This window comes from Magallana gigas, chromosome 8, assembly GCF_963853765.1.
Source record: "Magallana gigas chromosome 8, xbMagGiga1.1, whole genome shotgun sequence".
NCBI lineage: Eukaryota > Metazoa > Mollusca > Bivalvia > Ostreida > Ostreidae > Magallana > Magallana gigas.
Genome location: NC_088860.1, coordinates 21,396,820 through 21,422,730, shown reverse-complemented (window position 1 = coordinate 21,422,730; position 25,911 = coordinate 21,396,820). Strand labels below are relative to the sequence as shown.

The 25,911-nt window shown below is 34.5% G+C and overlaps 3 protein-coding genes across 5 annotated transcripts; 2 read left to right on the top strand and 1 right to left on the bottom strand.

The window, feature by feature from the left end:
- Positions 1-214: 214 nt before the first annotated feature.
- Positions 215-5,722, top strand: LOC105346032 (uncharacterized; the record flags this gene model as incomplete). 2 transcript variants are annotated; one of them, XR_010708508.1, is given in 5 exon segments in its annotated part: positions 215-248; positions 1,543-1,617; positions 2,791-2,883; positions 3,828-3,958; positions 4,896-5,037. XR_010708508.1 is itself a non-coding variant. In XM_066068992.1 (4 exon segments), coding segments are annotated over 4 exon segments (441 nt in total), but the record flags the coding sequence as incomplete, so codon positions are not given.
- Positions 5,723-8,624: 2,902 nt separating this feature from the next.
- LOC105346031 (zinc metalloproteinase nas-14) lies at positions 8,625-19,171 on the top strand. 2 transcript variants are annotated; one of them, XM_066068986.1, is made up of 16 exons: positions 8,630-8,814; positions 8,916-9,015; positions 11,169-11,277; positions 11,695-11,783; positions 11,890-12,007; positions 12,094-12,163; positions 12,577-12,780; positions 12,889-13,027; positions 13,374-13,493; positions 13,791-13,928; positions 14,152-14,301; positions 14,429-14,938; positions 15,362-15,520; positions 15,924-16,067; positions 16,799-16,966; positions 17,441-19,171. In XM_066068986.1, the coding sequence occupies exons 1-16, from the start codon at positions 8,779-8,781 to the stop codon at positions 17,578-17,580; spliced, it is 2,394 nt and encodes a 797-aa protein (XP_065925058.1). In that variant the 5' UTR covers positions 8,630-8,778; the 3' UTR covers positions 17,581-19,171. The 2 variants fall into 2 exon arrangements, with proteins under 2 accessions (XP_065925059.1, XP_065925058.1); XM_066068987.1 differs by lacking the exons at positions 16,799-16,966; positions 17,441-19,171 and having other exon boundaries at positions 8,625-8,814; positions 15,894-16,009.
- A 699-nt stretch (positions 19,172-19,870) lies between these two features.
- On the bottom strand, positions 19,871-25,904 carry LOC105330108 (putative aminopeptidase W07G4.4). Its single transcript, XM_011431691.4, has 16 exons — positions 25,738-25,904; positions 25,372-25,507; positions 25,156-25,221; positions 24,916-24,998; positions 24,342-24,450; positions 23,939-24,063; positions 23,575-23,674; positions 23,237-23,312; positions 22,856-22,941; positions 22,519-22,623; positions 22,119-22,194; positions 21,864-21,982; positions 21,654-21,737; positions 21,310-21,417; positions 20,858-20,989; positions 19,871-20,324 (listed from the first exon to the last, which is right to left on the bottom strand). Exons 1-16 carry the CDS (start codon positions 25,752-25,754, stop codon positions 20,190-20,192), a joined length of 1,557 nt encoding a protein of 518 aa, XP_011429993.3. The 5' UTR covers positions 25,755-25,904; the 3' UTR covers positions 19,871-20,189.
- Between the last annotated feature and the right edge of the window lie 7 nt (positions 25,905-25,911).

The window sequence follows — 25,911 nt, the reverse complement described above, 5'->3', positions numbered from 1 at the left end:
ACAGACGGACGGACGGACGGACGGACGGACGGACAGACGGACGGACGGACGGACGGAACAGGGTAACAACAATATACCCGAACTTTCTTTAGAAAGTGCGGGTATAATAAATCCATGGATTATTATATTCATTTCATGCATGCAATTAACATATTCATATTTCATTGATGGAGGATATATCAAAATGAATAAACGTTAAAATTATTTTTTATAGGCATGTAGGAACCGATTTCATGCAGCTAATCAAGGTGAGTGTTCAGAACGATGTTACATGTAAAGATGCTCCAGGAATTGGTAAGTGCACGGCTACTGTAGATTCCTAGTTAACCACGAGGAGTTATTGTCCGCGTAAAATCGCGAGAAGCAGACAGTTTTGAACTATAGGAAATCATAACAAAAAATTAGTGATTTCGTTTTTTATATTCTCGCGATTTGAAACAAAATAGCGGAATCGCGGAATTAAGAACTCGTGTAAAATAAGGAATTTACAGTATTACACATATCATAAAAGTTAAAGACGAAGTTCTCGTAAAAAAAGAAGGTTGACTGGGGAGTGTTTAGGTTGGGATGCTAAACTACATCAGAAACTTTAATATATTACATTTACTTTATTGTAATCGCACACAAAGTATGATGAACATCTATTGTGTAGACATTTTTAGGGACTACTAGTATCTCAAATCTTAGCTTCATTTACGAGTGGTTTATTTACATGTACAGACAGAGAAGGACTCCTTTTCTCCAGTTCAAAGCAAATTATCAAAATTATTAAGATAAATTTACATTCCAAAATGTTTTGCATGAAAAGTGTGTGAAAAGCTACAGTAACTGCAGTTATAGCGCTGTAACACACACATGGTACTGAAAGGTTAAAATGACGAGTTTTATTATGACGTCACAAACGTTGAACGCTGTAAAATACAACGTCACAAGCAAAAATAAAAGTTACGCTTATGGCTGTTACAGTGGCTCTTCCATTTATTTAAGGAATGAATTAAATTTCTACCTATGTTATACGATATAACTTAACTTGGGGTAGTTTACGCTTTACAAACCGCGAAGCGGTTTATAAAAAAGCGTAAACTGTTTAAGTTATGTTATATCGTATAACATAGGTAGAAATTGAATTCATTTCGGTCCACTTTGCTCCCCATTTATGGGGAGCAAAGTGGACCGAAAATCCTTGGCTAGCGAAGATGGGGTTGTTGACACCTTGTGAGTTTTATTTTTTATGATAGTTTGTCACAAGATGGCGATTTCAACTCATTGTGAAACTGTTTGGATCCATATATGGTCGTCTAACTCTGTATTGTAATAAGTAAAACTTTGGCCTTCTGATCCAAAGGTCCTGAGTTGTGATCAATGCAGGGTCTATTGTTTTTTTTAATAATATATATACTGTTTGTGGTGAAATTTTTAGAAGTTGATTTTCTCCCCAAAATTGAACATATTATCCGTCATTTTCAAGTTAAATGATAATATAAACTGATAATACCACTTTATATTAGAAATTTAGATTGTAATTGGAATGTTTGTTTACAGATTCAGATGTAGATATTGGCTTTGATGTGTGTGTTGTACGAGATAACGGAGAGGGTGTACCATTGCCACTAAATGGTAAGTGTCAGTTACAATGCAAAAGTTTTAATAATCAATTTTATATTAAATTTTTTCACAGTCTTTTTAGAGTATAAGCCCCTACATTTTATTTTTTAGTTATGCAAATAATAATGAAAGAACAGGCTGATTTTATACAATTTGACTGATAAAATTTAAAAGAAAATTAAAATTACTTGATCTGCGTGTTCACATATTATAAATTAATGATAAATAGAAACATTTTATGATAACATTGCTTACAGCTCACATTAAAAATCTATCTGACGTTCTGTTTTTATGAAATATGCATGCATTTACCATGCCTACTGACAGAAAAAAATGCTTGTTCAAAATTGAACTACAAGCTTTCCACAGAATAAACATAGACAGCTGACATTATATATTTTTCTAGTGATAAAATATATACCCTTAAATTGCACTAATAATGCACATTTTAGGTATAGTGGGTATATTTTTTTATCATGAGAAAAAAATTATAATGTCTGGTGCATAAGTGAGTATATCAAAATATTCAATTTTGTCTCATTGTACCCACCGCAAACAAAGTCTGGGGGATATATAGAAATCGCCTTGTCTGTCCGTTCGTCCATCTGTGCATTTATAAGGATAAATATTGAAAGTTCTCGCTTCACACAAACATTGCTTGACCTAGGGTCAAATGGGCAAGGTCAAAGACAGGAAAAGTACAAAAATCATGTCTGGTCCATATCTTTTTATGGAGAATCATTGAAAGTTCTTACTTCACACAAACATTGCTTATTACCTGAGGGTGTGTCATGAACTTGACCCAAGGTCATCTTGGCAAGGTCAATGGCAGGAAAAATGCAAAATTTGTGTCCGGTCCTTATCTTTTTTATGAAGAACCATCGGAAGTTCTTATCTTACACAAAGAATGCTTATAACCTGAGGATGTGTCACGATTTTCCCCCGAGGTCATTTGGGCAAGTTCAAGGTCATTGATTGTTTATGTTTTTTGTTTTTTATGTATTTCGGCCCTTTCCCCTTGCAAATATTATAAAATTGATTTCAAAAGAATAATACAATGTACAAAAAGTGGATCGAATTAGAATAGATCAATTACGTACTTAATAGCTTATCTATTAGTACATAAATAAATAAATACACAAGTATTAGACAATTACATACATATATGATGAAATATGATTGTAGATTTACGAGTCCCACCAGATCCTCCAGGTACAAACATAGCGTACTCCCCGCCATATTTAGAGAACAGTGTCATTGTCTTCTCCACTCCTTTTGGTAAGTATATATATCTTACAGATACATCGATTAATTCCATTATCTTTATTTAATGATATAAAAATATTTCACAAAATAATACATTGTGACATTCCATTGTGTTCTCTATCTTTTTGCTTACATTAAGTTTCTAAATACAATACATGTAACTTTGTAGGGAATTAGGACACAAGGTGTAGTTATGCACATCACCAAGAAATTCCGTTTCCATTATTTTTCTGGGAATTTTGGCACTTTCAATTTAAAGTTTTGTTGTTAAAGACAAAAGTATAGATGTGGATATTTGCTTAATGTTTTGATGCTATGATTTTTAGGAGTAATGCCCTTTTTGAATTATTTTGTGCGTTTAAGACATATCCTGCCATTCATTATGTGTAGTTTTGTCATGTAAGGTTGTCCAAAGTTATTTCTATGTTTAATGTCACCTTCAAAATATCAAGCCTACGAGGAAGAGCAATAAAATTAAAACAGAAAATTTTTCAAACACGTGATTTTTATTCATTTATATTAATACAAATACATGAGTGTTTCAGCTACATGTAGTTTAGCTGTTTAATGATCTTTCCTGTCAGTTTTAAAAACTATCCCATTGAGTATCCAATGCATGTATAACCCATCATGTGCCATTAGCATTTCTTATTACCATAAATTGCAGTATTTTAATTGCAAAAACAGTAAAATCAAATGGGGAAAAAAATTTGGTTTATTGCTTTTTTTTATAACAGTAATTTCTCTTAAACCTATGTGCGCGGATGACATGAAACATAGCTTTATTTGTGAATAGCCTAATTAATGGGGTAGCATGGGGTATGTGAGCTTGCTCACTTTTTCTTTCTTTCATTATTATACATGTATATGGAAACAAATAAAATCTAAATTTTTTTAACCTTTATATCTGTTAAGAGAATTTTATTTGAATATCTAATTTTGGCATATATTATTAGCACCTCCCAAATCCAAAACCAACATTTTTTTGGACCGTAGTAGGAAAGGAGTAATGAACATATATGTTTTACTATGAAAACATATATGTCTGAAATAGGAATCGAACTTGGCCAGGACCACTGCAATTATAGTAGGTTTAAACCTATATGCACGCATGGCATGAAACATAGCTTTAACTGGGAATAGCCTAATGGGGTAGCTTGGGATATGCTTGCTCACTTTTTCTTTCATTTATTATATATGGAAAAACCATTTGTAATCTACAATTTTTTATAATAATAAAATCTTTATATTTGTCAAGAGAGTTTGATATGAACATCTGGAAATTAATATGGCATGTTATTAGCTATTAGCCCTAGCTCCCAAATCCAAAGCCAACATTTATTATTAGAACTATTTTAACAAGAGCTTGGACTTTGGGTAGTTGTGTCAAACAGCAATGTGACGTAGGCATGTCTATATCACTGAAGGCCACTCAGCTATGATGGTTCTTTGAAATCAACAAGATTTTTCTGGCTTTTGAGCCAAGAATACGCAATCGGTGTATATTTCGCTTAAAACCAGCATCATTTTTAACTCGTTTTGACGCAAGAAATAGATAGCTTCGTCCTATTGAAAGTCCAAGGCCTTGTTAAAATGGTTCTATTTGGCTAAGTTTATGTTGAAAATGTATTTCATATAAAGTTGGAGTTAATTACCGATAAATTACACATCAAATAAAGGCAATTAAGCTTGACATATGGCCTTTGAAATGTGGTTCAAGAATTGGTACATTATATAACATGCCTGCTATATACATTTATTGGGTGTGTTTACTTAATGTATTTTAATCTTCCATCACATTTCAATACCATTATGAAAAGCTTGTCAATGTGTTATATAATTGATCTACATCACATATTATATTTCAACTAGCAAAAGGTCATTTCAGCAGAGCAGGCACATATACCAGAATTCCATATTCCTACTACACATTGATAGTTAAATGAAGTTATGCATAATCATTGATCTATTTTAATATTTACATGAACATTCTGTTCACGATTACCAATTTTATTTTCATTTAGGTTATTCTGCAGGAGCCATGTCTAACTTTGGAAGTCACGTGTGGTGTGTTCTTGAAGAAACACTAAAAGACATGGAACCGGTGAATGGATCGATAAATCTTCTTGACTGGTTAAAGAAGACAAATGGAGAACTGGCTAAAGATGAAGATTTTGAAATTAAAGATAATTTGAAATACAAACCACTTCTCAGTATCAGCCATACACTGACAAAACAGATTTTGTTTAAGCTAAAGCCCTAGTGATTTTTAAACATGGTAATTTTTCTTCTTTTAAAGTAACCATGAAAATGTACGTGATACGTTTTCATAAATCAAATATATACATCAATTAAAATATGTAGGTCAATGATAAAAGTTCTTCAATCCTTGATCAGCCCAATAAAGTTAATTTATTTAAACAGTATTTTATTATGCAATATAACACATAAACGGATGGGATAGCAGGCATTGCCTATATAAATTCTCTCCGACATACAAGGTCAAGGTCATATATATATACAATATTTAGTGCCATAATGAAAATAATATTTGAAATATATGACCAGAAAATGCAATAGGTATTATAATAGTTATCATTATAATATTATAAATTGTAGTAACTAAAAGTGATAATAATTAGAAAAAAAATACAAACAAAAGGTTTTACACACTGGTTCAGGTTCTGTGGTATATGACAATAGGAAAGACTAGATGGATTATTTAAACTTTGAAGTGTTATTGTCATTCAAACGACGTCTCAAACTCGAGATTTATTTTTTTGGAATCTCCAGTGAATTGTGTTGTACTTCATTTATTACAGTGTATCAATAAAACATTATCAGATTACAACATGTGAATTTTTTTTTTATTAAAAAGTGGAATCTAACAATCATACAAACAAATAATTCTGGATTTAGTGATCATTACTGAAGACTTCAGGTCGTCAGACCAGCAAAATAAATATTCTCTAGTAAGTGATAAGTTTGAAGGATTCCCTTTTAAATTGTTAAACATTTGTCTGATTATTATTGTATTAACAGAGGAAAAGAAAATTAAATGATTTTTGGCAAAATAAATGAACCTGTATTTAACTATTAATTTGCTGTACCCTTTCAATAACCATGTCCAGCTATGGACGACGGAAAAGGTAATAAAAAAGAAGAAGACGTAAATGCAAAACAAACAATTTTATTTTAAAAACAAGCTATATTACGGAACAGACCAGCTTAAAACAAAACCAACAGCCTCTTTTTCAAATTCAACAGACACCGATGCAAATTTTAAAACAAACGATCACCGATGCAAAGTCAAGTGAACAGTCATGCACTAAATTAACGCTAGGTGGTATGCCAAGAGGTACATGTATCAGGAAAATTCGAAGAAGTCGTAACCTGGAGAAAACGTACCCTCTAATTACAGGGAACGTTTTTATGCGCGGATCCAGAATTTTTTTTTCAAGGGAGAAAAGAGGAGTCCGAGGGATATTTAGGTTTGCCAGGTTGGGGTGATGGTGATGTCGGTGGGGGTCTGAGCCATATATTAATTTTGGTAATTTTACTATGTAAATTTAAGAAATTAGAGTTTTCCAGGAGGGGGTGTTCGTTCTTCAGCTTATCTACATAACAAATTCTAGACTTTTAAGCTCTGTATTTCGTTTGTAGCTTGACTTTAAAAGTTTGGTCAAGCATATAAAGCATCAAATTACCATTCTAGACATAAAAATTGGAAAAATGATGTTTTTATTTAAAGGGGGGGGGAGGCTCATCAGTTACTTTATACTTTGTGTAAATAACAATCATGAAAAACAAACGCAAAAGATATGAAACAATATCAAATAAATCCAAGAATGTGATAATTTACATTATTGTAGAAAGAGGTTAAGGTCACACTCCCCGTAGTACGTCTAATCGATAATTAATTATATTGATAATTGCTGCTGATAAAACAAATGCACATATTATACATGTATAACAATGCTAAATCCCGGACGCGCCTAACGTACATGTATATGGATATCTACATGTAAATTTATATACAAAAAAAGATATACAGATACAGATTACATATATTGATAAATAAACGAATACACATTATCAAATATACCCAAACCATCACATTATTCTTATCATTATATTCATCTTTTAATTATCAAAATTATGATGCAATAAAAGCTATAATAATTAGATTTTTTTAAACGATTTCAGATAAACGTCTTTCAATTGATAAATTACCGACTGATTTAACTTCTGAGGCGACGCTTGTTCGTGTGTTTACTCAATTATTGCAAGCTTTTGGCATGGGGGGGGGGGGGGCAGAGAGACCTGTCCCTCCCACTTTTTCTCACAGCAAACATTTTGTTCTTAAATTAACATTAAAAAAATCCGATTTATCAAGGAGTTTGTCCCCACCTTTTTTCGGAGCATGTAAAAACTGAAATTGAGTGAAAATAATATGCGTACTCCTGCCCCTCCCCCCCCCCCCCCCCCACAAACGGATTAGTGCTTTTCATGATTTTCCATGATTTTTGTTGTTTTCTTTTGGCTTGTCAATGTTTTTTAAGATGAGCCTGCCCCCTAACCTCTAACTAACCCCCACATTCAAAAACGGTGCTACGTGCCTGTAATGTGTAACTATTTAATGTGTTGGTGCGTGATTATGTATAGGCAGCCCCCCCCCCCTTTTTTTTCTCGCAGCAACTAGTTTTCTGATATTAACATATAAAAAATTGAATGAACATGAAGTTGGCCCGCCCACATTTTTTAAAGGGGGGGGGGCATGTAAGAAGAGAAGTGAAATGAAGGAAATTAACAGTGACTTGAAGTTATATGTACATGTGTAAAGTACGCTACACCCCCCCCCCCCTTTCCGGATTCGGGGTTTCACGACTCTGAGAGGTTGTGTTTTCCCTTTTTTTGGCCCGCCCTTAAAAACGATAAGGTGTGCCTGATGTTAACAATGATACGAGCAAAAATGTACAAATGTTTATTGAATAAGTCTTTTTAATACTTAGGAACAGTTTTTAAAACTATTTCAATTCTTGTTACGATTTTTCGTCGGGAATTAATTTTCTAGATAGATTTGCTATTTAATAACAGGACAAAGCAGGCAATTACTATTTTTTATAAGGGTATCAAAAATACTGTCCGCAGATTTTCTACATTTACTTCTTTGATCAGGACTGAAGGTCTACATAGTTGCTTGCAATTCCATTATGAATTTCGAATTCGAAAGAGCAGTATTATAATAATTTGGAAATATAGATATCTTAATATGAAGTTTGAGTCGCAGGTGGATTGAATGAAATACACATGAATTATTTCATTGACTTGCTTGAATAATTCACAAAGAACAAATCAGGTTTGAAATATAGACAACAAGTAGACTGTCGTAGAATGAAGACCGATGCACTTCATAGGTAATGATTCAGCGCTCTGAGTCATTTGAATTGACCCATTATTTGGCTTCTAGTTTCCAGTAAAAAAAAAAACACCAAGCATGGCATCCCCTGAACTAAACCTTCTGTGTCATCCTGAACGATAAGATAGCTATAACAGTTCCATTGCGGTCGTACGTGGCTTTTATTCATCAATGCCACAGAGTTCACAACACACCTAGTGGGATGTTTGGTAAATAAACCGAACACTGTAAACAAAGTAATTACCGGAAACAAACATTGCTTCAAATGCACACAAAAAAAAAACACATTACAAAAAACGCTGCACTTTTATCGTATTTGAGTAAGAACATGGATTGGAGCGCACATGTGGGTCAGGAAGGTCTGTTGATGGGGATTTGATCAGGAATCCTCCGTGTACGTTCCGCTTGACTGCCGCTGAAGCGAGGCAGACCTACCTCACACGTTATAAAAGAGAAGTTCCCGCCCGACATCACGCTAATCGTCAGCGATGAAGACTTGTATCGTCCCCGTTGTCATTATACTGGTAGATTATACAGAATTTCTCCTTAATTCTTATTGTGTTATATATCATGTTATCGGGACGTATTCGATTATGATTCTGAAAGTGGTGTTCGTTATTTGTAGAGCTTTGTGCGTGATGTGTTTTCCCAGGGAGACAGACGGCGGCCCCCTGTTGGAGCCACCATAGACCAACTGATAGCCCGGTCCATGGGAGGAATAGAAGGTAGAAGGGCAAATTTGTTTATGTATGATGTAATCATGACGTAGTTAGTTCCGAGGTATGAGTAATGCATGCATGATGTCATCTTGATGGATTTCAGAACGTTATTTTAAGTTTTATAATGATAAAATATTAAAATCTAATCTTACACTTGATATATAAAGAAATGTAATTCATGGAGATATTATTTAAAGAATACAGTTTTGTCAGTCATCTTGTAAAGACAACGACATGGTGATAAAACATACAAGAAATTCTGTCAAAAATTCCATTATTTGATCGGTAATGTCGCGGTTGTTTTTAATGCTGGCGAACCTACCTATAAATGCAAATATATAGACATATACAATGTATTGTTACGAGTTCCCTTACAAAATGGCTAACTGATGCAGTAACAGAGAATGATTCATAAGTAATTATCCAAAACCTTGAACCTCTGTCTCCACCAGCTGATAATTGCATGAGTCGTACCCCAAACTTAAACCTTTGAACATATAATCATACGGATGCTTTTTGATGAGAGTGAAATGTCAAACTCATTTACAAAAACGATTTTTCAAAAGAAATTTTCCGCACAAAAACCGTGGAAGAATTGATAACGCAATTAACATCAGAAAAGAAGATCAAAGTTTTGCTGTCATCGCGTCATGAAACCGCCAATTCTTGCAAACCAAGACGAATTACATGTAAGAACAAACTTGCATGAAATTTCATTTCTCAGCAATGATTAGAATGAAATGACAGGCTCTGGTATATAATAGAAATGGAATTTTACCAATGTGCTCAGATTCGCAATCGTTATCGATCAAGGTTAAATGAATTCTGTACCAAGGTTGTGTAACGTTATTTAAAGATTGGTCCATCAATTTTTGTTTTTGACCGCGTTTGAAATTTTAATCTCAACAAATTCTGGTTCAGACAAAAACTAGTTTACCATTGCTGACAACAAAGGTGATAAAGACCCTAAAAAGAGAAGAAATTTCACAAATAACTTTCCACACCAATGCTGATGGTGTCAGAGCAACAAGATAGTAATTTAAAAACACCTAATGAACTTACAAAAATATATAACAACTTGCAATCCTTAGGAAACGGCGTGTTTTTGACATGAATTTTGCACGAAAGGTCATCGAAAGTGAGTTTGGTATGATCAAATGTCATGCTTTTAATTAATATTTGTAGGCTTGATTTGAAATTACATAATACAGTTTTTCTTGAGATATCAGTCATATAAGTTTGAGAACAAAAACACCAAAAAGTGTCTTTGGCTGTTTTATTTTCGTTGCAAAGGCCAGCTATTCTAATCTAGTATTCACATGCATCAATGGTATAAACAGAGACGCATACGCATGTACGCATGTTAATTCTTACATCATTTATTTGATACAATACCGGTGCCATTTTTATTTCTATTGTACATATAGACATTCATTTACCCGAGTGGCAATCTGTGACACAGTGCCTATGCGCGCTCAGTAGATACAATCGGCCACGTACATCAAAGATTTTTAAAAAGTGAAAAACAGGTATTCCGTACAAATTGCAGTAAATAAATTGTAACGATGTACATACTTTCAGGTTATGTATGTGTGTTATGCAATGCTCCTCTCCTTCATATCTAGTAATAGGGTCTACTTAAGACGGCGTTTTATTCTTAAAATAAAAGTTTTAATAAGTTGTGCCTTCGAATACAACATGAACTTACAAAGAAATACTAGTTATACTGTTTAAGTAACGACCAGAGAGTAACTCACTCGAAAGAGCAAACATTTGCTAGATATTGAATTTGTCTACCAACTCAAATTAACCTCAAAAGAATAAAATACATGTAGGCCTACACGTACGTAAAACTTAAAGTATAGACCGCTCATACACTACAGTAACTGCATGGTTGACAAGTTTCTTGTAAAATATAAAAAGAAGACAAATTACTCAGTGCATGATTGCTCATCGTCGGAAACCCACGGCCAGTCTCGCATACGCATACGCATACTTAGCGTATGCGAGACTGGCCGTGGGTTTCCGACGATGTGCATTGCCTAGCTATTGCTAAAATGTATAGTCCTGATTCTGTACAGTAATACAATTATGTAACTTTTTACAGTAATGTGTATTTTGTAAAGATTAATTAAAGTTTGTGGCATATATTAATGCAGGTTATGTTAACATAAGCAACCAACTGGTGACTCCTGATTCCAAGATTCTGGCAGAATTAGACATGTACCTCACTTATGACCAGTACAAGATTCTCTATTCTTCTGAAAGGTATGGCTTAACATTCATACTAGAGTTTTCACGGACATTGGTACATGTACTTTATATGTTACAAGTACCAAAAGTTCTTTCCATTGTACCCTAACAAAGAAATGTACTACCGTATAACGGGTAATTTTTACTGCTGTGATTTTTTACGAATTTGTCTTAAAATAGGGCGATTTGAATTTTTACGCGTCATTTTTTTTACGAATTGGACATGTCCGTAAAAATTAAAATAATCTGTGGTAAAAGTCTTGCATGTATGTAAAGAGAGGTATCTATTGAATATATACATGTACATGCACCTGTATATTTGTTGATATTATGGGTCAAGATTATGACAATAATCAATATAAAAATATCAGATACTGATGAATTGAATATTGAAAAGAAATCCCAATCAAAATAGAAAGACAAATTTTTCAGACAAAGAACAAAGCGGAAGGCAGTGCGATCGGGTGTACTGCGTTGGCCAAGTGGTGAAATACCTTACGAATTCAAATGGGGCGCATACAGTAAGAAAGTTTCTAATTGGCTGAGTACTGAATTTGAATTCAACTATATTCCAAATGTTTTTAGATTGTGACATGAAATTATTTTTTTCCCCTTTTTGTGTAATAGGTAACTCGGAGAAATATCTAATCCGTGTCGCCATGCGTGAATGGGAAAAGTATACGTGTCTGCGATTTAGAAAAAGACAGAGAGAGAATAACTATGTTATGTTTCAAGACAATTTTGGGTGAGCGCAAAAATGGTATACACGAAACATTTTAAATGCAAAACAAAATGAAAATCATCTGTAATTTTACAACGTTCTAATTTCAGCTGTAACTCCCAGTTAGGCATGGTCGGTGGAGGACAGCCTTTGAATCTAGACAGAAATGGCTGCCGATACGTAAGCTGCTAAGTTAGTTACCGATTCAATTATAGTTAATGCAATTATGCACAGAACACCATGTGCACAATTGTATGCTGTAATTTTTAAGCGAATCAATGCAGAATTCTGCAGATGAAAGTAACCCGTCTTGTGTAAAAAAAAAAAAAAAAAGCATTGTTAACAGACACAAGCCTTTCAAGCTTGCAATATCGCCCAAGGCTTTGGTTTAAAGGAATTAAGCATCATTAACAACTGAGGGTAAAGGTCTGTTCCTCTTTATCAATAAACAAGACAACAAAATGGTAGCCATAGCGATTTACAAAAGTGCGATTCTACTAAATTTTAACCTTATAACTAATATTGCTTCAAAACCCAGTTCGATATTTTTTTCTTCATTTGATGGTAAACTGGCAAACTTTTTTGTATAACAGAAAGGGCTTTATCTTCATGAGATTGGGCACGCTGTTGGTTTGGTTCACGAACACCAGCGGCCGATTCGGGATCAGTTTATTCGAATCAATTACGGAAATGTACATCCAAGTCTACGACAATGGTTTCAGAAGTATCCACAGTACCGAATTAACAACTTTAATATTTCTTACGAGTTTTCCTCTGTCATGCATTACGGAATCACGGTAAGAAATCATAAAGATAAACATGCTTACATTTCACAATAATGTCAACTTTGAAAAGGAAAGTTCGTTTTACAATGAATATGTTTTCCTTTCTCTCCTTGGCCGTAGGCATTTTCTGTTGATGGGCGATCAAAAACTATAGAGACGCAGCCTCAGTACAGATCACAGGAACCGGAAATAGGACGCGTGTATTCCAAGGAGTTGTCCTTCACCGATATAGCCACTGTTAACAATATGTATCATTGTAGTAAGTTTCCAAGTAGCAGCTTCCGGTTTGAGCATCCGCTCTAAAAACCCCCGGTTTTCCATCCAATTTTTTTTCAGACCGGAAGCTACAGACCTGAAGCTAGTTTCCAAGTGTATATCTGAACATGCACGTGTATAGCAAGAGACGGGGCTTGCCGGGTCTAATCTCTACACTATTTGTTTGAAAATATAAAATATTCTCTATATAATTAGCTCCTCTTCATTTGTTAGACCCATCCATTTTGATGCTACGTGTCTGCAAAAATTGATTCAATTTGGTTAAAAAAATTACAATAAATTAATAAAAGCTTTCCGTGTATTTTAACCATTGGCATTGGTGGTTTCAGATAGACACTGCAGTAGAAATATACGCTGTAGAGATGGCGGCTATGTAGACCAGAATTGTCGGTGTGTCTGTCCGGACGGGTCGTCAGACTGTGAAGAAGGCAAAGCTCCACAATTTCAGTGTAGGTTTAATCAGCTGTGCAAAAGACTTGATTGTACACTCAAACCTTTTTCTTCCTGTATCTTGAATATACCAACCCTCTCATGTATGTGATCATTAAACAAAACTGTATCATAAATTAAATTCTAAATTATATTGTACAATCATATACATCTGTATAACTATATCCAAGACCTTTAGTCAGTATAGCATCTTTTAATCACAAAATGAGCTTTTCAATCAAGCTTTTAAAAATGTATTATAACATCATAAAAAACTCAAAATCCAATCTAAAGCACAGCAAACCATTGTTTATAAGTCTGTAGGAATCAGGACAAGGATTGGTCGTGCAGTGTGTGGGCCAAACAAGGAGAGTGCGACAGAAACCCTAGGTACATGAAATCCAAGTGTGCGCGGGCGTGTGGGGTGTGCAGTGACGCAATGGCCGCCGATAAAGGTTACATATTTAGATTCTGATTTTATCCGTTATGTCGAACATGCACGAATATTATTGGACTACTAATAGCACCATCTTGACATTAAACTTTTAATTCGTTGTTTTTATAACTAAAAAATTTAACGACCTCTTTGATCTATGTATGTTCTCGCGTGAAAGCTAGACTAAGTATTGAAAGCTTTCTGTTTTCTAATCCAAAAGCCTTTGTGTATTTTTGCATCAGTGGTTGGAGACCAGTGCGTGAATGCTTTTCCCGATGACAAGTGTAAAAGCTGGAAAGAGCTTGGAGACTGTGTGGCCAACAAAGTATGGATGTCACAGAACTGTAAAAAGGCATGTGGAGTCTGTGACAGTAGCAACGACTCCACCGGAAGTAGGCTTTTAACACACAGTTTCTTCCACCTTCTGCATAAAGGATCAAATACAATACTTTTTTTGTTAAATTTAATCGTAAAATGTAGAAACTGTTCTTATATTCCATTTCTTATCCTTTACGATAGCTGGGTGCTCAAACAGGCAACCCGACAAGAAGTGTGACGACTGGGCAGTGAGGGGAGAATGTACTGTCAATCCGAGATGGATGGCGAGAAATTGCCAGAAGTCGTGTCAACAATGTACCGACGGCAGTGGTACAACTTCCAGAATACCAAATACCACTCCCACTCCTAGACCCACCGTACGAACGACTGCTGCCACCACCACCACCACCACCACAGAAAGAACCACAACCTCAGAACCATTTACCACTGTGGATAATGGGACTGTTGCCACCACCACCACCACCACCACAGAAAGAACCACAAGCTCAGAACCATCTACCTCTGTGGATAATGTTACTTCTTCTACCACAGAACCGCCTACCACTGTAGATACGACCACTACCAGAGACGAGAATCTAACGACTACAATCCCATGGCAGTCTACCACTACCACCAGTCGACCGTCTACAACCACTGTATATACTCCACCGACCCGAACTACTACAATATCACCTACAACACGGAAACCGGGTTAGTTAGATCAATCTATTAAAAATGAGACTTGTTAAACCACTAAATGCAAGTTTATATGCAGGATAATGCAGAAGTCTGATTTTAATTAGATTGCAGGAGCATGGTTCAAAGTTATCTATATAATTTTGCACCCATTTCTGCATTATAGTATATCGAAATATACTGTTGATGAAGTCCATGCTTCCAGTGAAGATAAACCTTTAATTGTTTTTGCATCTATCATCGTCTGACGTCACTGCCCAAGATGGCCACGGTCCGGAGTCACACTTTGGCCGTAGATAGTAAACAGCGGTCAAACTGTAAAATGTTCTCTCATCAACAAAAGGAACAATATTTGGACAAAGAGTCATACTAGGAGATGATGTACTTGTATGTATGTCCAAAAAAAATCCCTAATGCATTTCATGTTTCGTATTATAGTCAGACTCTTACCAAAGGCACCTGTTATTTCGGTAATAGAAATCACACCAGACTTGGTCAGATTCCAAGTGTCATTCCGGAGAGATGATGGATCTACACTCAAACTTCTTGTTGTCAAACCATTCCAGAGGGAACTGAAATATAAAAACTATCCAATAGGTAAGAAACGAGAATTACATGTACCTTTCAAAAAATTAATCAGTTATTCAGTAGTTGAAATTTTATTAGCTTTAAAATCTTATTATGATATACCGGTTAACCAATGTATCTTGCAATTCTCCAATATTCTGTGGTGGCTAGAATGAGATTTTTCATAGTTCCGCAGAATAGGTGGGTTCCAACTTAAGAATACGTAATTTCACAATATCTCTATTTAATTAACCTTCTACAGTAAAGGCTTAATTATGACTGCCGCCAAGAACTGCAACTATATTTTTATGATAAATCAAGTTGAATATGATAAACATAAGGTTGTTTATAAAAATTATAAATAAGAGATTGTGATTGAGTTATATTATTCTTTTCTCTGCAGGCATGTAATTTCCTTTTTTTATCGCTTAAGAATTAACAGATGGCGGACCTAGAGTTATAGAAGTGAAGTACTCCGGTCTAAAACCAAAGTCTGCATATTCCTTCCGATTCTATGCAATAAGTGATGCTGGATCTGGTCAATATATTGATGAAAAAATAATGACAAAAGCCAAAGGTAATTATTTACCACACTGCATGTATTAATCAAGAGTAGCAAGAAAGGAATTAAATACGGTTAGCTATTTTTAAACTCAGTGATTCGATTCTTTTCCTCAACATGCGTTAATAGAAGTTGGATGTTCTATAACCAAATAATCTAGACACTGCTGCAACATTATACCAATACTCTAAATGTATCACAATTTTTGAATTAAATGGTCGATATTTTTAAGTAATTTATTATGACTTTATATAAGGAGGCTGGTTGGTCAAAACGTTTACCATCAGACCCGCCTTAAACTTTTTAACATGATATTTTTAGTCATACACTATTATTTACTGAAGGAACATTTTAAACTATCATTATACCAAAGAGTAATACTAAAGATTTGCCGGTCAACTATAAGCTTCAATTGGCATCAAATTTTTAGACAATGAATAGTGAGATTATGATAAGTGAAAAACGTATAAAATGAATTTTAAAATTATTATATATACAGAGGGTTCTTCACCAATCTATCAGGCGAAACAACAGTCAAAAATATGGAACAGCATACTCTACAATTAAAGGCTCTTTTACGAGCGCAGGTGCTCGGGGTCAGGAACACCCCCCCCCCCCCTCCCCGATATTCACCCCCAACATTCATTTAGGGGCTTCCCTAAAGTTTCGCATACACAACTATAAACCATTAGTATAAAAAGCGAAATTTTTATCGCTAAAGGTAGATGTATTTCTCGTGTCTTTAGAAATTGCAGTGACAAGAAGCACCTGTGGGAACAAATACCCAGATGAGAAATGTCAGAGATTAGAAACAAAATGGAAGTTCTGTAGAGTGCACAGATTGTGGATGTCAAAGAACTGTAAAGAGACATGTGGGTTATGCCCGATACAGAGAGACGAAGCAACGACCGGAAGTAAGTACTACGCGTACGCGTTAAGCAGATATAACAAATAAATTGATACATTCTGTAGATTCCTTATTTTACGCGAGTACTTAATTCGGTTGTGATTCAACTGTTTTTCATCAAATCGCGAGAACATAAAACCGCGAACTGCAAATGTTTTATCATAGTTTCATATGTAGATTACATATACATTGTATACTGATGTATGTCCAAAAAAAAAAGCGGCATTTTAAAATTCGCGAGATGTGCTCCTCGCGATTTTTCACGGATATTATTTTTTCGCGTTTAATTAGGAATCTACAGTACTATATCCAGCCAAAAGTTTTAGCAAAAGAGACATCAGCATCATGATCAGTTGCTGTGGGGGAATCTTTCTAGGCAGCATCTTGTCTGTATTTTTTTACTACGGGTTTGCCTATGCCTACACACGTCTCTATAGTTATTTATTCAGAGTACCAAGTAAGTGTTGTTTGGTTTTCCTAGGGACAGGAGACCCTAACTGTCAGGACGCTGATAAATACTGTCGGGACTGGTCCCGCTTCGGACACTGTCAATCGAACGCGTCCTACATGCTGAAATACTGCAAAGCGGCGTGCAGGGTGTGTACACCAACTGCCGTATAATGATATACTGCAGCAGAAAGTTCAACAACAGTCAACAACGGTGATGTGTTCAAAAAATAACAAGGCGTTCAACAACAGTGAAATGTTCAACAACGGTGATGTGTTCAACAAACAACAAGGCGTTCAACAACAGTGAAATGTTCAACAGCGGGAATGTGTTCAACATCGGAAATGTGTTCCACAACGCTTAAATGTTCAATAACAGTTTTTAGAATGTTCAATAACAGTAAGGTTTTAAACAATAGTGAGAAAGTACAAAAACAATGTTTATAATAGTTAAATAACAAAATGGTGTTCAGCAATATGAATTGTTCATGCCTGTATTAAAGCAACATTGCGATGATGAACAGTTTAATTTCGTAAAGTGTTCAGTAATTATAACGACGTACAATGTACTCTTCTGGTCAGAGATCTTATAAATAATTGATGTAATGTGAATCCAAGGCACATCTTTTATCAATATAAAGTTTATGAAGTTTATATTTGCAACTTCTGTATAATTATCATCTGACGTACATATATAAGCAGTATTCGCGCCAGACTTCTCCGAATATATATATATATGTAGCTAAGGATTCCGAATAGGTGCGAATCCTATACATGTACTAAGTAATGGATATTTAACTAAATTCTATGACCAATTCCGTTTCATCAATCTGTATTTAATTTTGAAAACATCAACCGATCACTTCGGATTATAATGAAGATTGTCAAAAATTTCATTTTTTCTTAAACAAGCTTGAAGGTGTCAGAAATTTAAAATCGTGTAAATTTTATTGTTAAAGGTGTATTGGAAATCATGTGGTAATCAAATTAGAAGCGTTTAAACTTTAAAAAGTTATCCAAGTTCACTGTTGTGTGTATTATAATTTTGATTTAAATGTATATTTAGATTTAAATGTTATTCTTATTTTACATAATAACCCACTGGTTTTTTTTTACTTTTGTATCAAGAATGTATAACGTTTGTGTCAAGGTAGGCCCATATACTGTACATGTATATCATGCGCGGATCTAGATGATGGGTTTGGGGGTGGGTCTGTGCACTTCTCCTGGAAAAATTCAAATTTTTGAAATTCACAGTAAATTACAGCAAACACAGTTATCATTCGGAAGTATCCTTAAAATATTCTGAATCCGCCCATGTATCAATGATAACGAAAAATCATTTGATTTGAACATAATATATATTTTGATTGTATTATTTAATTTATGAAAAACCGAACTTATTTACTTGGATGTGTTTTGATTTAAATTAGTTATGTGTGCAAGTAGTTTGTGTTATTATAAACTTATAACGTTTTTTTAATATATATTTTATATCTATTATACACATGTACATGTATTTTAATATTTTATATCATTGTCATAGTCATTATTAATATTTTTTCATATACATGACGTATACCATGTTTCAATGTGCCAATATCTATGAAATACAAATATTTATCTAGTTAAATAAATTTATTGTGAAGAGAGTACACTTTTAAAATATTAACCACACATTAACTTGACTACATGTATATATATATATGCAAAGTGGAACAAATCTTATAATGTGAACTTTAAAATAAAAAAGTGAAAGTATTAATTATGCTTTGTCATGAAAAATACAGATACATGTATTACTACCACAATTATATATTTACATCTACCAAGTATTATTTCCTCCATTTTTTACGGAAACTTACAATAAATTCATAGCTCTATAGAAATAGCCAGACTGAAATCTACACGCCCTGTTTATCAATTGGTTAAAATCTACAGCGGCTGGAAATTGACACGCCCTGTTTATCGATTGGTCGAAGCCTACAGCGACGTAAGAAATATCACGGACTGCACGAAATAATCATGATGATGTCAGACTTAGTCTCCGAGGAGACGATTTGGCTGTTTCTTTTAGCTAACGTACTTTTGTACATTAACAGTAATATAGTGAATTTTACTAACTTTTCATTTTATAAATTTTCAATTTATTAATTAGTTAAAAGAGATGTTAATATTAACAATAAAATGCTTTCTTTGATGATTCATGCGGGTTATGAAAGAAGCGATCATTGCAAAAAAAATTCACATATTTTTTCTGCAATATCGCTACCTTCATATCCCGAATGAATCACCAAAGAAAGCATTTTATTGTTTAAAAAGAAACAATCGATCATTATCTCAAAAAATTCCAAAATCATGTTAACCAACAATTATAGATCGTAAGAACTTTAGATGAATAACAACCCAACACATGTGACAAAATTTTATAAAAACCCAAAACAAAACACAAAAAACCCCCACGCAAAATTGTATAAAGTGTGTTTATTAATAATAAGAAAATCAACACGCACATTTATACATCAAAGTATTGCAAAAGCTCTGCATTGGTCAATGAATAAAATGTAAATATTAAGCAATAAATCAAACATGTAAAGTTCTGGGACAATACCAATCAAATGTTATGACAATCCTTCACCAATTCATCAAATGACTATATAATCAATTATTATTTTTAACTGCTTACATTGTTAAATCAGCATGTAGATTTGATCTTGAGTTCCTTGAGCTGAAATATTAGTTCGTTTGCTTGATCCCAACACACTTAACCATGCGTACTGACTTTAGCATCGTGGAAACACAAATCGCGCTGCCATGGCAACAATTGGGGCCCCGGTGGGGACACCAGGGAATGGTCCAGAGGAGCCAGCAATGTCCAGATGGGAATAAGGCAAAGGTTTGTCCGAATCCTTCCCGTGCTGAGTTATAAATATCAAGTATCAGAATCAGCGCGCTAGTATTGCCAACGAGTTCAAATGTATAGAACTTGAGTTAGTAATCTTGCATTAATCTTAGTAAAGGACTGAATTTGATAGCTGTCTGTTTATTACAATTAATACTTTGGGTCCGGCTGGGTAAGAATAACTTAATATCACATATATGTTGGCAGGTCATACAAATTCAATCCTGCACTTGATAATAACATTAACAAAACACTGATAATTCTAAACTAGAATCAATACTTCTAACTTAAGTTATGTTTTTTTTAATTATCATTTAATAGTTTAAAAGGTTTTTATTTTCACTGAAAGAAAATGTGAGAACTTTCTCTGAAAAACCTGTTTGTAAATACACATATACGTATATATACATGTATGTATAAAGACATGTATAAGACAAAACTTTAAACCTCAAAAGTCTTAAAAACCTTTATACCCATCTATCAATACAAAATTGATACAACTTTCTCTTATACAAAGATAAAAGGCTTTATATAAAAAAAAAACTTTACCTTCTCAAGCCCTGAGGCCTCTATCAGGAATGCGGCGGGTGTCTGGTGACCACGGGCCGTGGCGGAGGAGGGGGAGTTGTTACATTGCAGGACATCCTCATACTCCGACTTGCCACGGTGGAAGTCGTAGTCCTATGTTAGAAAAAAAACTCTGTGCCAAAAGGATAAGAGGCTTGCAACAAAAGATATTCTTGCAGGTCTCTTGCATATTTTGCATATTGGTCAATGTGAATTAAAAAAACATTAAACCTGAAACAGAATGAATCAGCTTCCCAACAAGAATGAATTACAAATTTGAAATGAAATAAGATTTTGTTTAATTTTTTTTTTAACTAATAAGGTCATTTGTTAATTTTTTTAATCATGAGAAAATTCATATAGAAATAATTATGCTTTTCTGTCCAGAATTAATTGGATTTTGTTTTGTCTTCCATAAAAGGCTGAAGACTTACATCTCTCCTGAGGGTGGAGATCTCGAATGGATCTGCCCACTCATCCCCTGCTGCCTGAATCTCTTGGGCATTGTTCATGTTTCTAGCTGGTCCATTGTCAAGAATAGCCTAGAAACATATATAAATGAAAGCAGCACTTGCAAAACAAATCTTCCATTTCTATTGCATGTATTATAATCTTGATCAAGTTTTTGAATTCACAAATTACGGGTTATTGTACAGGCTAACTAATTTTAGGTGTTTTTTTCCTATATATTTCTCTATAGTTTTCAATCCCATTTTTGCTGGCAGAGGAGAGTTGTAAAGGGGTGGTGGTGGTTTCACTGTTTCAACAGTCTGCATACCGAGTAATTTTCTCCATAGGCTCTGATCACGTGACCAGTTAGAGTGGCAATGGTAAACAGCTGAGGGTTGACAGCACTCAATGCCTACAAAATTAAACATGTACCAAAACCAATGATATTAAATTCGTTGTTTTTGCACAAGTTAAAATGGAAAATCAAAAAATAAAGTTACTGCATCAAAAGACAAATAAAAACATCAAATAAATGTACCTGCTCTTTAAGATGACAGAGAACATCGGCCATTGCCATTCGTCCCTCAGCGTCAGTGTTCCCGACCCGAACTCTGACCCCAGCGCGTGAAGTGATGATCTCATCAGCCACATAGCAGTCTGAATGGGACAAAGTAATTCAAGTAGTTATCATTACATTTTGACAAAACTAATACTTAATCAAAATAGAGCATTACATGTATGTATGTTGAGAAATTTAAGGTTTAGGTCATCTAAGATGTTTTACTGCACTCACTTGATCCTACACTGTTTCTGACCATTGCCATGGCTCCAACAACCTTCAGACCTTTTGGTTTCATTTCACTCAAAATCTATAGAAAAGTTCAGTTCAATGCATTAATTACCATTATTTTTATAATTTAGTTGCATCAATATCATTTTAAAAAGAGCTGGATTGTCCTGATGGCTATTTTTGCACTACTGGTGTATTTAAAATTTCCCTGAGACAAAGAACTCTGCATATAGATACATTGTTTAGGAAAGTATTAACTTACATGTACATTTTTTTCTATATAAAAGCTTAAGTAAAAAAATTTCATATCTTTAAAAATTTTAAGGTACATGTGGATCTGATGGGTAATTTATTGATCATCAAGTCTTCATAACACTGTCAATAGAAGCAAATTATTGGTCACCTTGAAGAATCCTGCCACAGCTGCTGCCCCACACTTGTCCCTGTGCATCCCCGCCATCACCCCACCGGCCTTGATGTCAGCTCCACCAGTGTCATAGGTCACACCCTGTTAGCACAGAAAAATAAGAGTTTATTCAACTCATGAAAATAAGAGTTATCACTGGTCACTTAGATTTAATTTATGAGATATTCGGCAAAAACTCCAAACTTAAATCATTTTTTTGACAAGATTCAACTATTTTCATAATAACTGCTAAAACTATCATCAATTGTTTGATCAAGCTGCAAAGTCTTATCATCGTCAACATGAGCTACATGTATATATGATACATAAGTACCTTGCCGACTAAGAACAGAGTCTTCTCAGTGTTTCCTTCTCCTGTGTATTCCAGAAAAATCACCCTGCCTTGGTGCCTGCTAACCTCTGAGAAAGAAATCATTGTTAGACACTTTAAAACAGTTTTTATAACACCTAGAATTATTTTAAAATATAATACAATTTCTGACCACTTTACTCTAAATGCATATATAGTAAAACATGGTAATAGCGAACATGCTTAAAATATATTGGTGCTTTTCATTCCCCAAGACTTTATTACATGTCCTAAACTTGACTGATATTACGAATAACGCTTATAACAAAGTAAAATCTTCCGTCCCTGGCTATTCGTTACATGTACGTTTTACTGTATTTTAATATTTAGAAGTTTTGTACATACGACTGGCTGCCCTATTGACAGCTCCATACAGAGGGTACTCCTTGTTCAACTGGTCCTGGTCTGACTTCACAGAAACCTGCAATGTTTAATCAGCCTTATTGTAAATGTTTTAACAAATACATGTATTTAATTTTTTATAAATCAACCTACCTGTCCAGTAAACCATAGACTGTGCATAAATCAAAAACTCTGGATAAAAATGTTCTCCAAAAACAAACAGAGCCAGTTTTATTTTTTTAAAAGGAAATTTACACATTGTAAAATCACTCTAGTTTCTAGTCCCACTTATGTTTTCTCTTGTAACATTATGTGTTATAATTTCATAGTCTGATAATAACCTTGATGCATGTTCCCTTGAACACCTCCTCCACGTATTTGGCAACATTAGGGGCCGCCATTCTCTCGGGGTCAGATCCACCAATATCTCTGGTCACAATTCTATAATACATTAAAAATTGATAAGCCTAAATACCTTGTTATAGAATGACCTTTATATCTGTCACTTGTACTTAGTGGATTACTGTAAATGACATATTGACATTAATATGACTGACATACACGCATATGACTGACAGAAAGACAACAAAGTGACTTTGTCATAAGGTGGAACTTTATTAACAGTTACTAAATTTTCAAATCTTTCCCTAATACTGTTTTACTAATTGTGAATATACATGTATCACTCTGATTAGGGTATACTACCTTCCAGCTTCCACAGCGTTTGCCAGGACAATCCCTTGTTGAACCCGCTCCTCCGAGTTACACCAGATCCCCACCGCCTCCGCTTTACTGGCTCTGGAGGGAACATCCTCACGGATCTCCAAGGGCTGTGGAGACATTAATCATTTAGAGATTCATTCAGAATAAGAGCATGACAAACAGAATTTCTTAGATCATACGTTTATCAGTTTCAGTGCTGTTTGAGTAAAGCAAGGAGAGTCAAGCAGTTCAGCTCAAATTAATTCGTCATTCATCCATTGTTGGTTAGTTTGTATGGTGAGGTACATGTAAGCTCCCTTTCCATCTTTGATTTTAATTTTTATAAAAGACATTAAGGTATATGAACATGTAGTGTTTAAAATATTAGACCTAGTCATCAACAGACCACATAGAGGGCTGACAGACATCCTAGTGTGGTGACACTCCCTGCCTTAGGGAAACTGTTGTCTACTGGACGAACAAGGAGGGGTTTCTTACATCCAGCTTGCAGGGCTCTGAAAAACAATGTGTTAATAACAAGGCCAAAGCTCCAGACATTTGCAACATTTATATTTGTTATAACCCTGTAAAACAGATACTATTTAACTCTATACAAAAAAAGGTTCAGCTTTCTGACTGGTGGACTGGAACTGTTGGATTAGAACTGTTAAAATAGACTTTTAAAAAGACTGTTGACCGGTGACGTCATATTCCGCGAGAACGAGTTATAAATTAGTAGGGGTATAACAAAACAGTTGTTGACTATGTCTCGGGCAACAGTTGAACTGTCGGACCAACTCGCAAACTCTTGCCCACGGCCTTGGGACAAGCTGTTCCGACAGATCAACTGTTGCCCTCGACCCCAGTCAACAACTATATAATATTGACTTTACTACCTTACTATTTTTCTCTCTGTAAGTTTTAAAGAAGTCTAAACTTGTAACAGATTATTTTTTTTACAAATCTAAGATTGTATGTACCTCTTGATTCCTTTTTCAGCTGCATCATAAAATCTTCTCACATCATCATAGTCCCTGTTCAAAGGCCCAGTAGGGGCAAAGATCTGCAAATAGCAATTCAATGAAGTTTAAATGTCTGACAAAAATTATCAAGTCTTAATTTCCATTCTAATTTCCATTCTGTGTTATTGACAATGCATGGTTGTATCATGTGTTGACATTTAAATGAGTCAAATGAAATTGACTATTCATAAAACTTACTAATCTTTTTGATGGAACAGCATCTGTGTTTATCAAAACTACATCTTTGTTAAAAGCAGAGTCCACCTGAAAATATGACAAACATTTGCAATCAACAAATTAACAATTTTCTATGTCTATTACATGTATATGCAATGCATTTAATTTGGATTTATCACTAATCTAAGTTAATTATGGAGTATCAAGATTGGGAGTTATTACTGTTGATGAACTTACTTTTGCGTATTCCTGTACTGCAGCAGCAACTTTATCAAGCTTATTGTCCACTAGCTTTTGGACAGTGTCTGTAACAACCACCACTCCATCAAACTGAGGGTCATTTATGTCCAAACATGGGATCAGTTTGGGTAATCTAAAAATAATCAAGCGATCAAGATTAAGTGTAAAAATTAACTTATGTTCCCTTCCAGAAATAGCAAAATACCATTTACTGCAATGACGACCTCCCATGACCTCGTTTGACCAATTTGGACATCCACATACGAGCGGCATCTACTTTCACTTTACCTTTTGTACGTCTTTGAAAACATGTTGTACAAGTTCTAAACTAATGCAAAAAGTAAGAAAGTATACAAAATTTACCCATTATTGGCTGACATTTTCTTGTCGTCAATTTGGACCAGGACCAGGGAAGGACAATCTGGTGACGTTGATAAGTGATATCACCTGATTTATGAACTCACCACTTCACGAAGTGCCGTCCTCTGAGCTGTCGGTATATTTAGGTTTCTATTTACAACATAAAAAATGCGATAG

Excerpts from the sequence above, each read along its gene's own strand:
- LOC105346031 (XM_066068986.1), top strand. The coding sequence starts at position 8,779 with ATGAAGACTTGTATCGTCCCCGTTGTCATTATACTG. Across the intron at positions 12,008-12,093 it reads ATGTTTCAAGACAATTTTGG|CTGTAACTCCCAGTTAGGCA; the intron begins GTGAGCGCAAAA and ends TTCTAATTTCAG. Across the intron at positions 13,494-13,790 it reads CAAAGCTCCACAATTTCAGT|TCTGTAGGAATCAGGACAAG; the intron begins GTAGGTTTAATC and ends ATTGTTTATAAG.
- LOC105330108 (XM_011431691.4), bottom strand. Across the intron at positions 25,222-25,371 it reads CAGTACAGGAATACGCAAAA|GTGGACTCTGCTTTTAACAA; the intron begins GTAAGTTCATCA and ends TCATATTTTCAG. Across the intron at positions 21,418-21,653 it reads CCTATGGAGAAAATTACTCG|GCTATTCTTGACAATGGACC; the intron begins GTATGCAGACTG and ends ATATGTTTCTAG.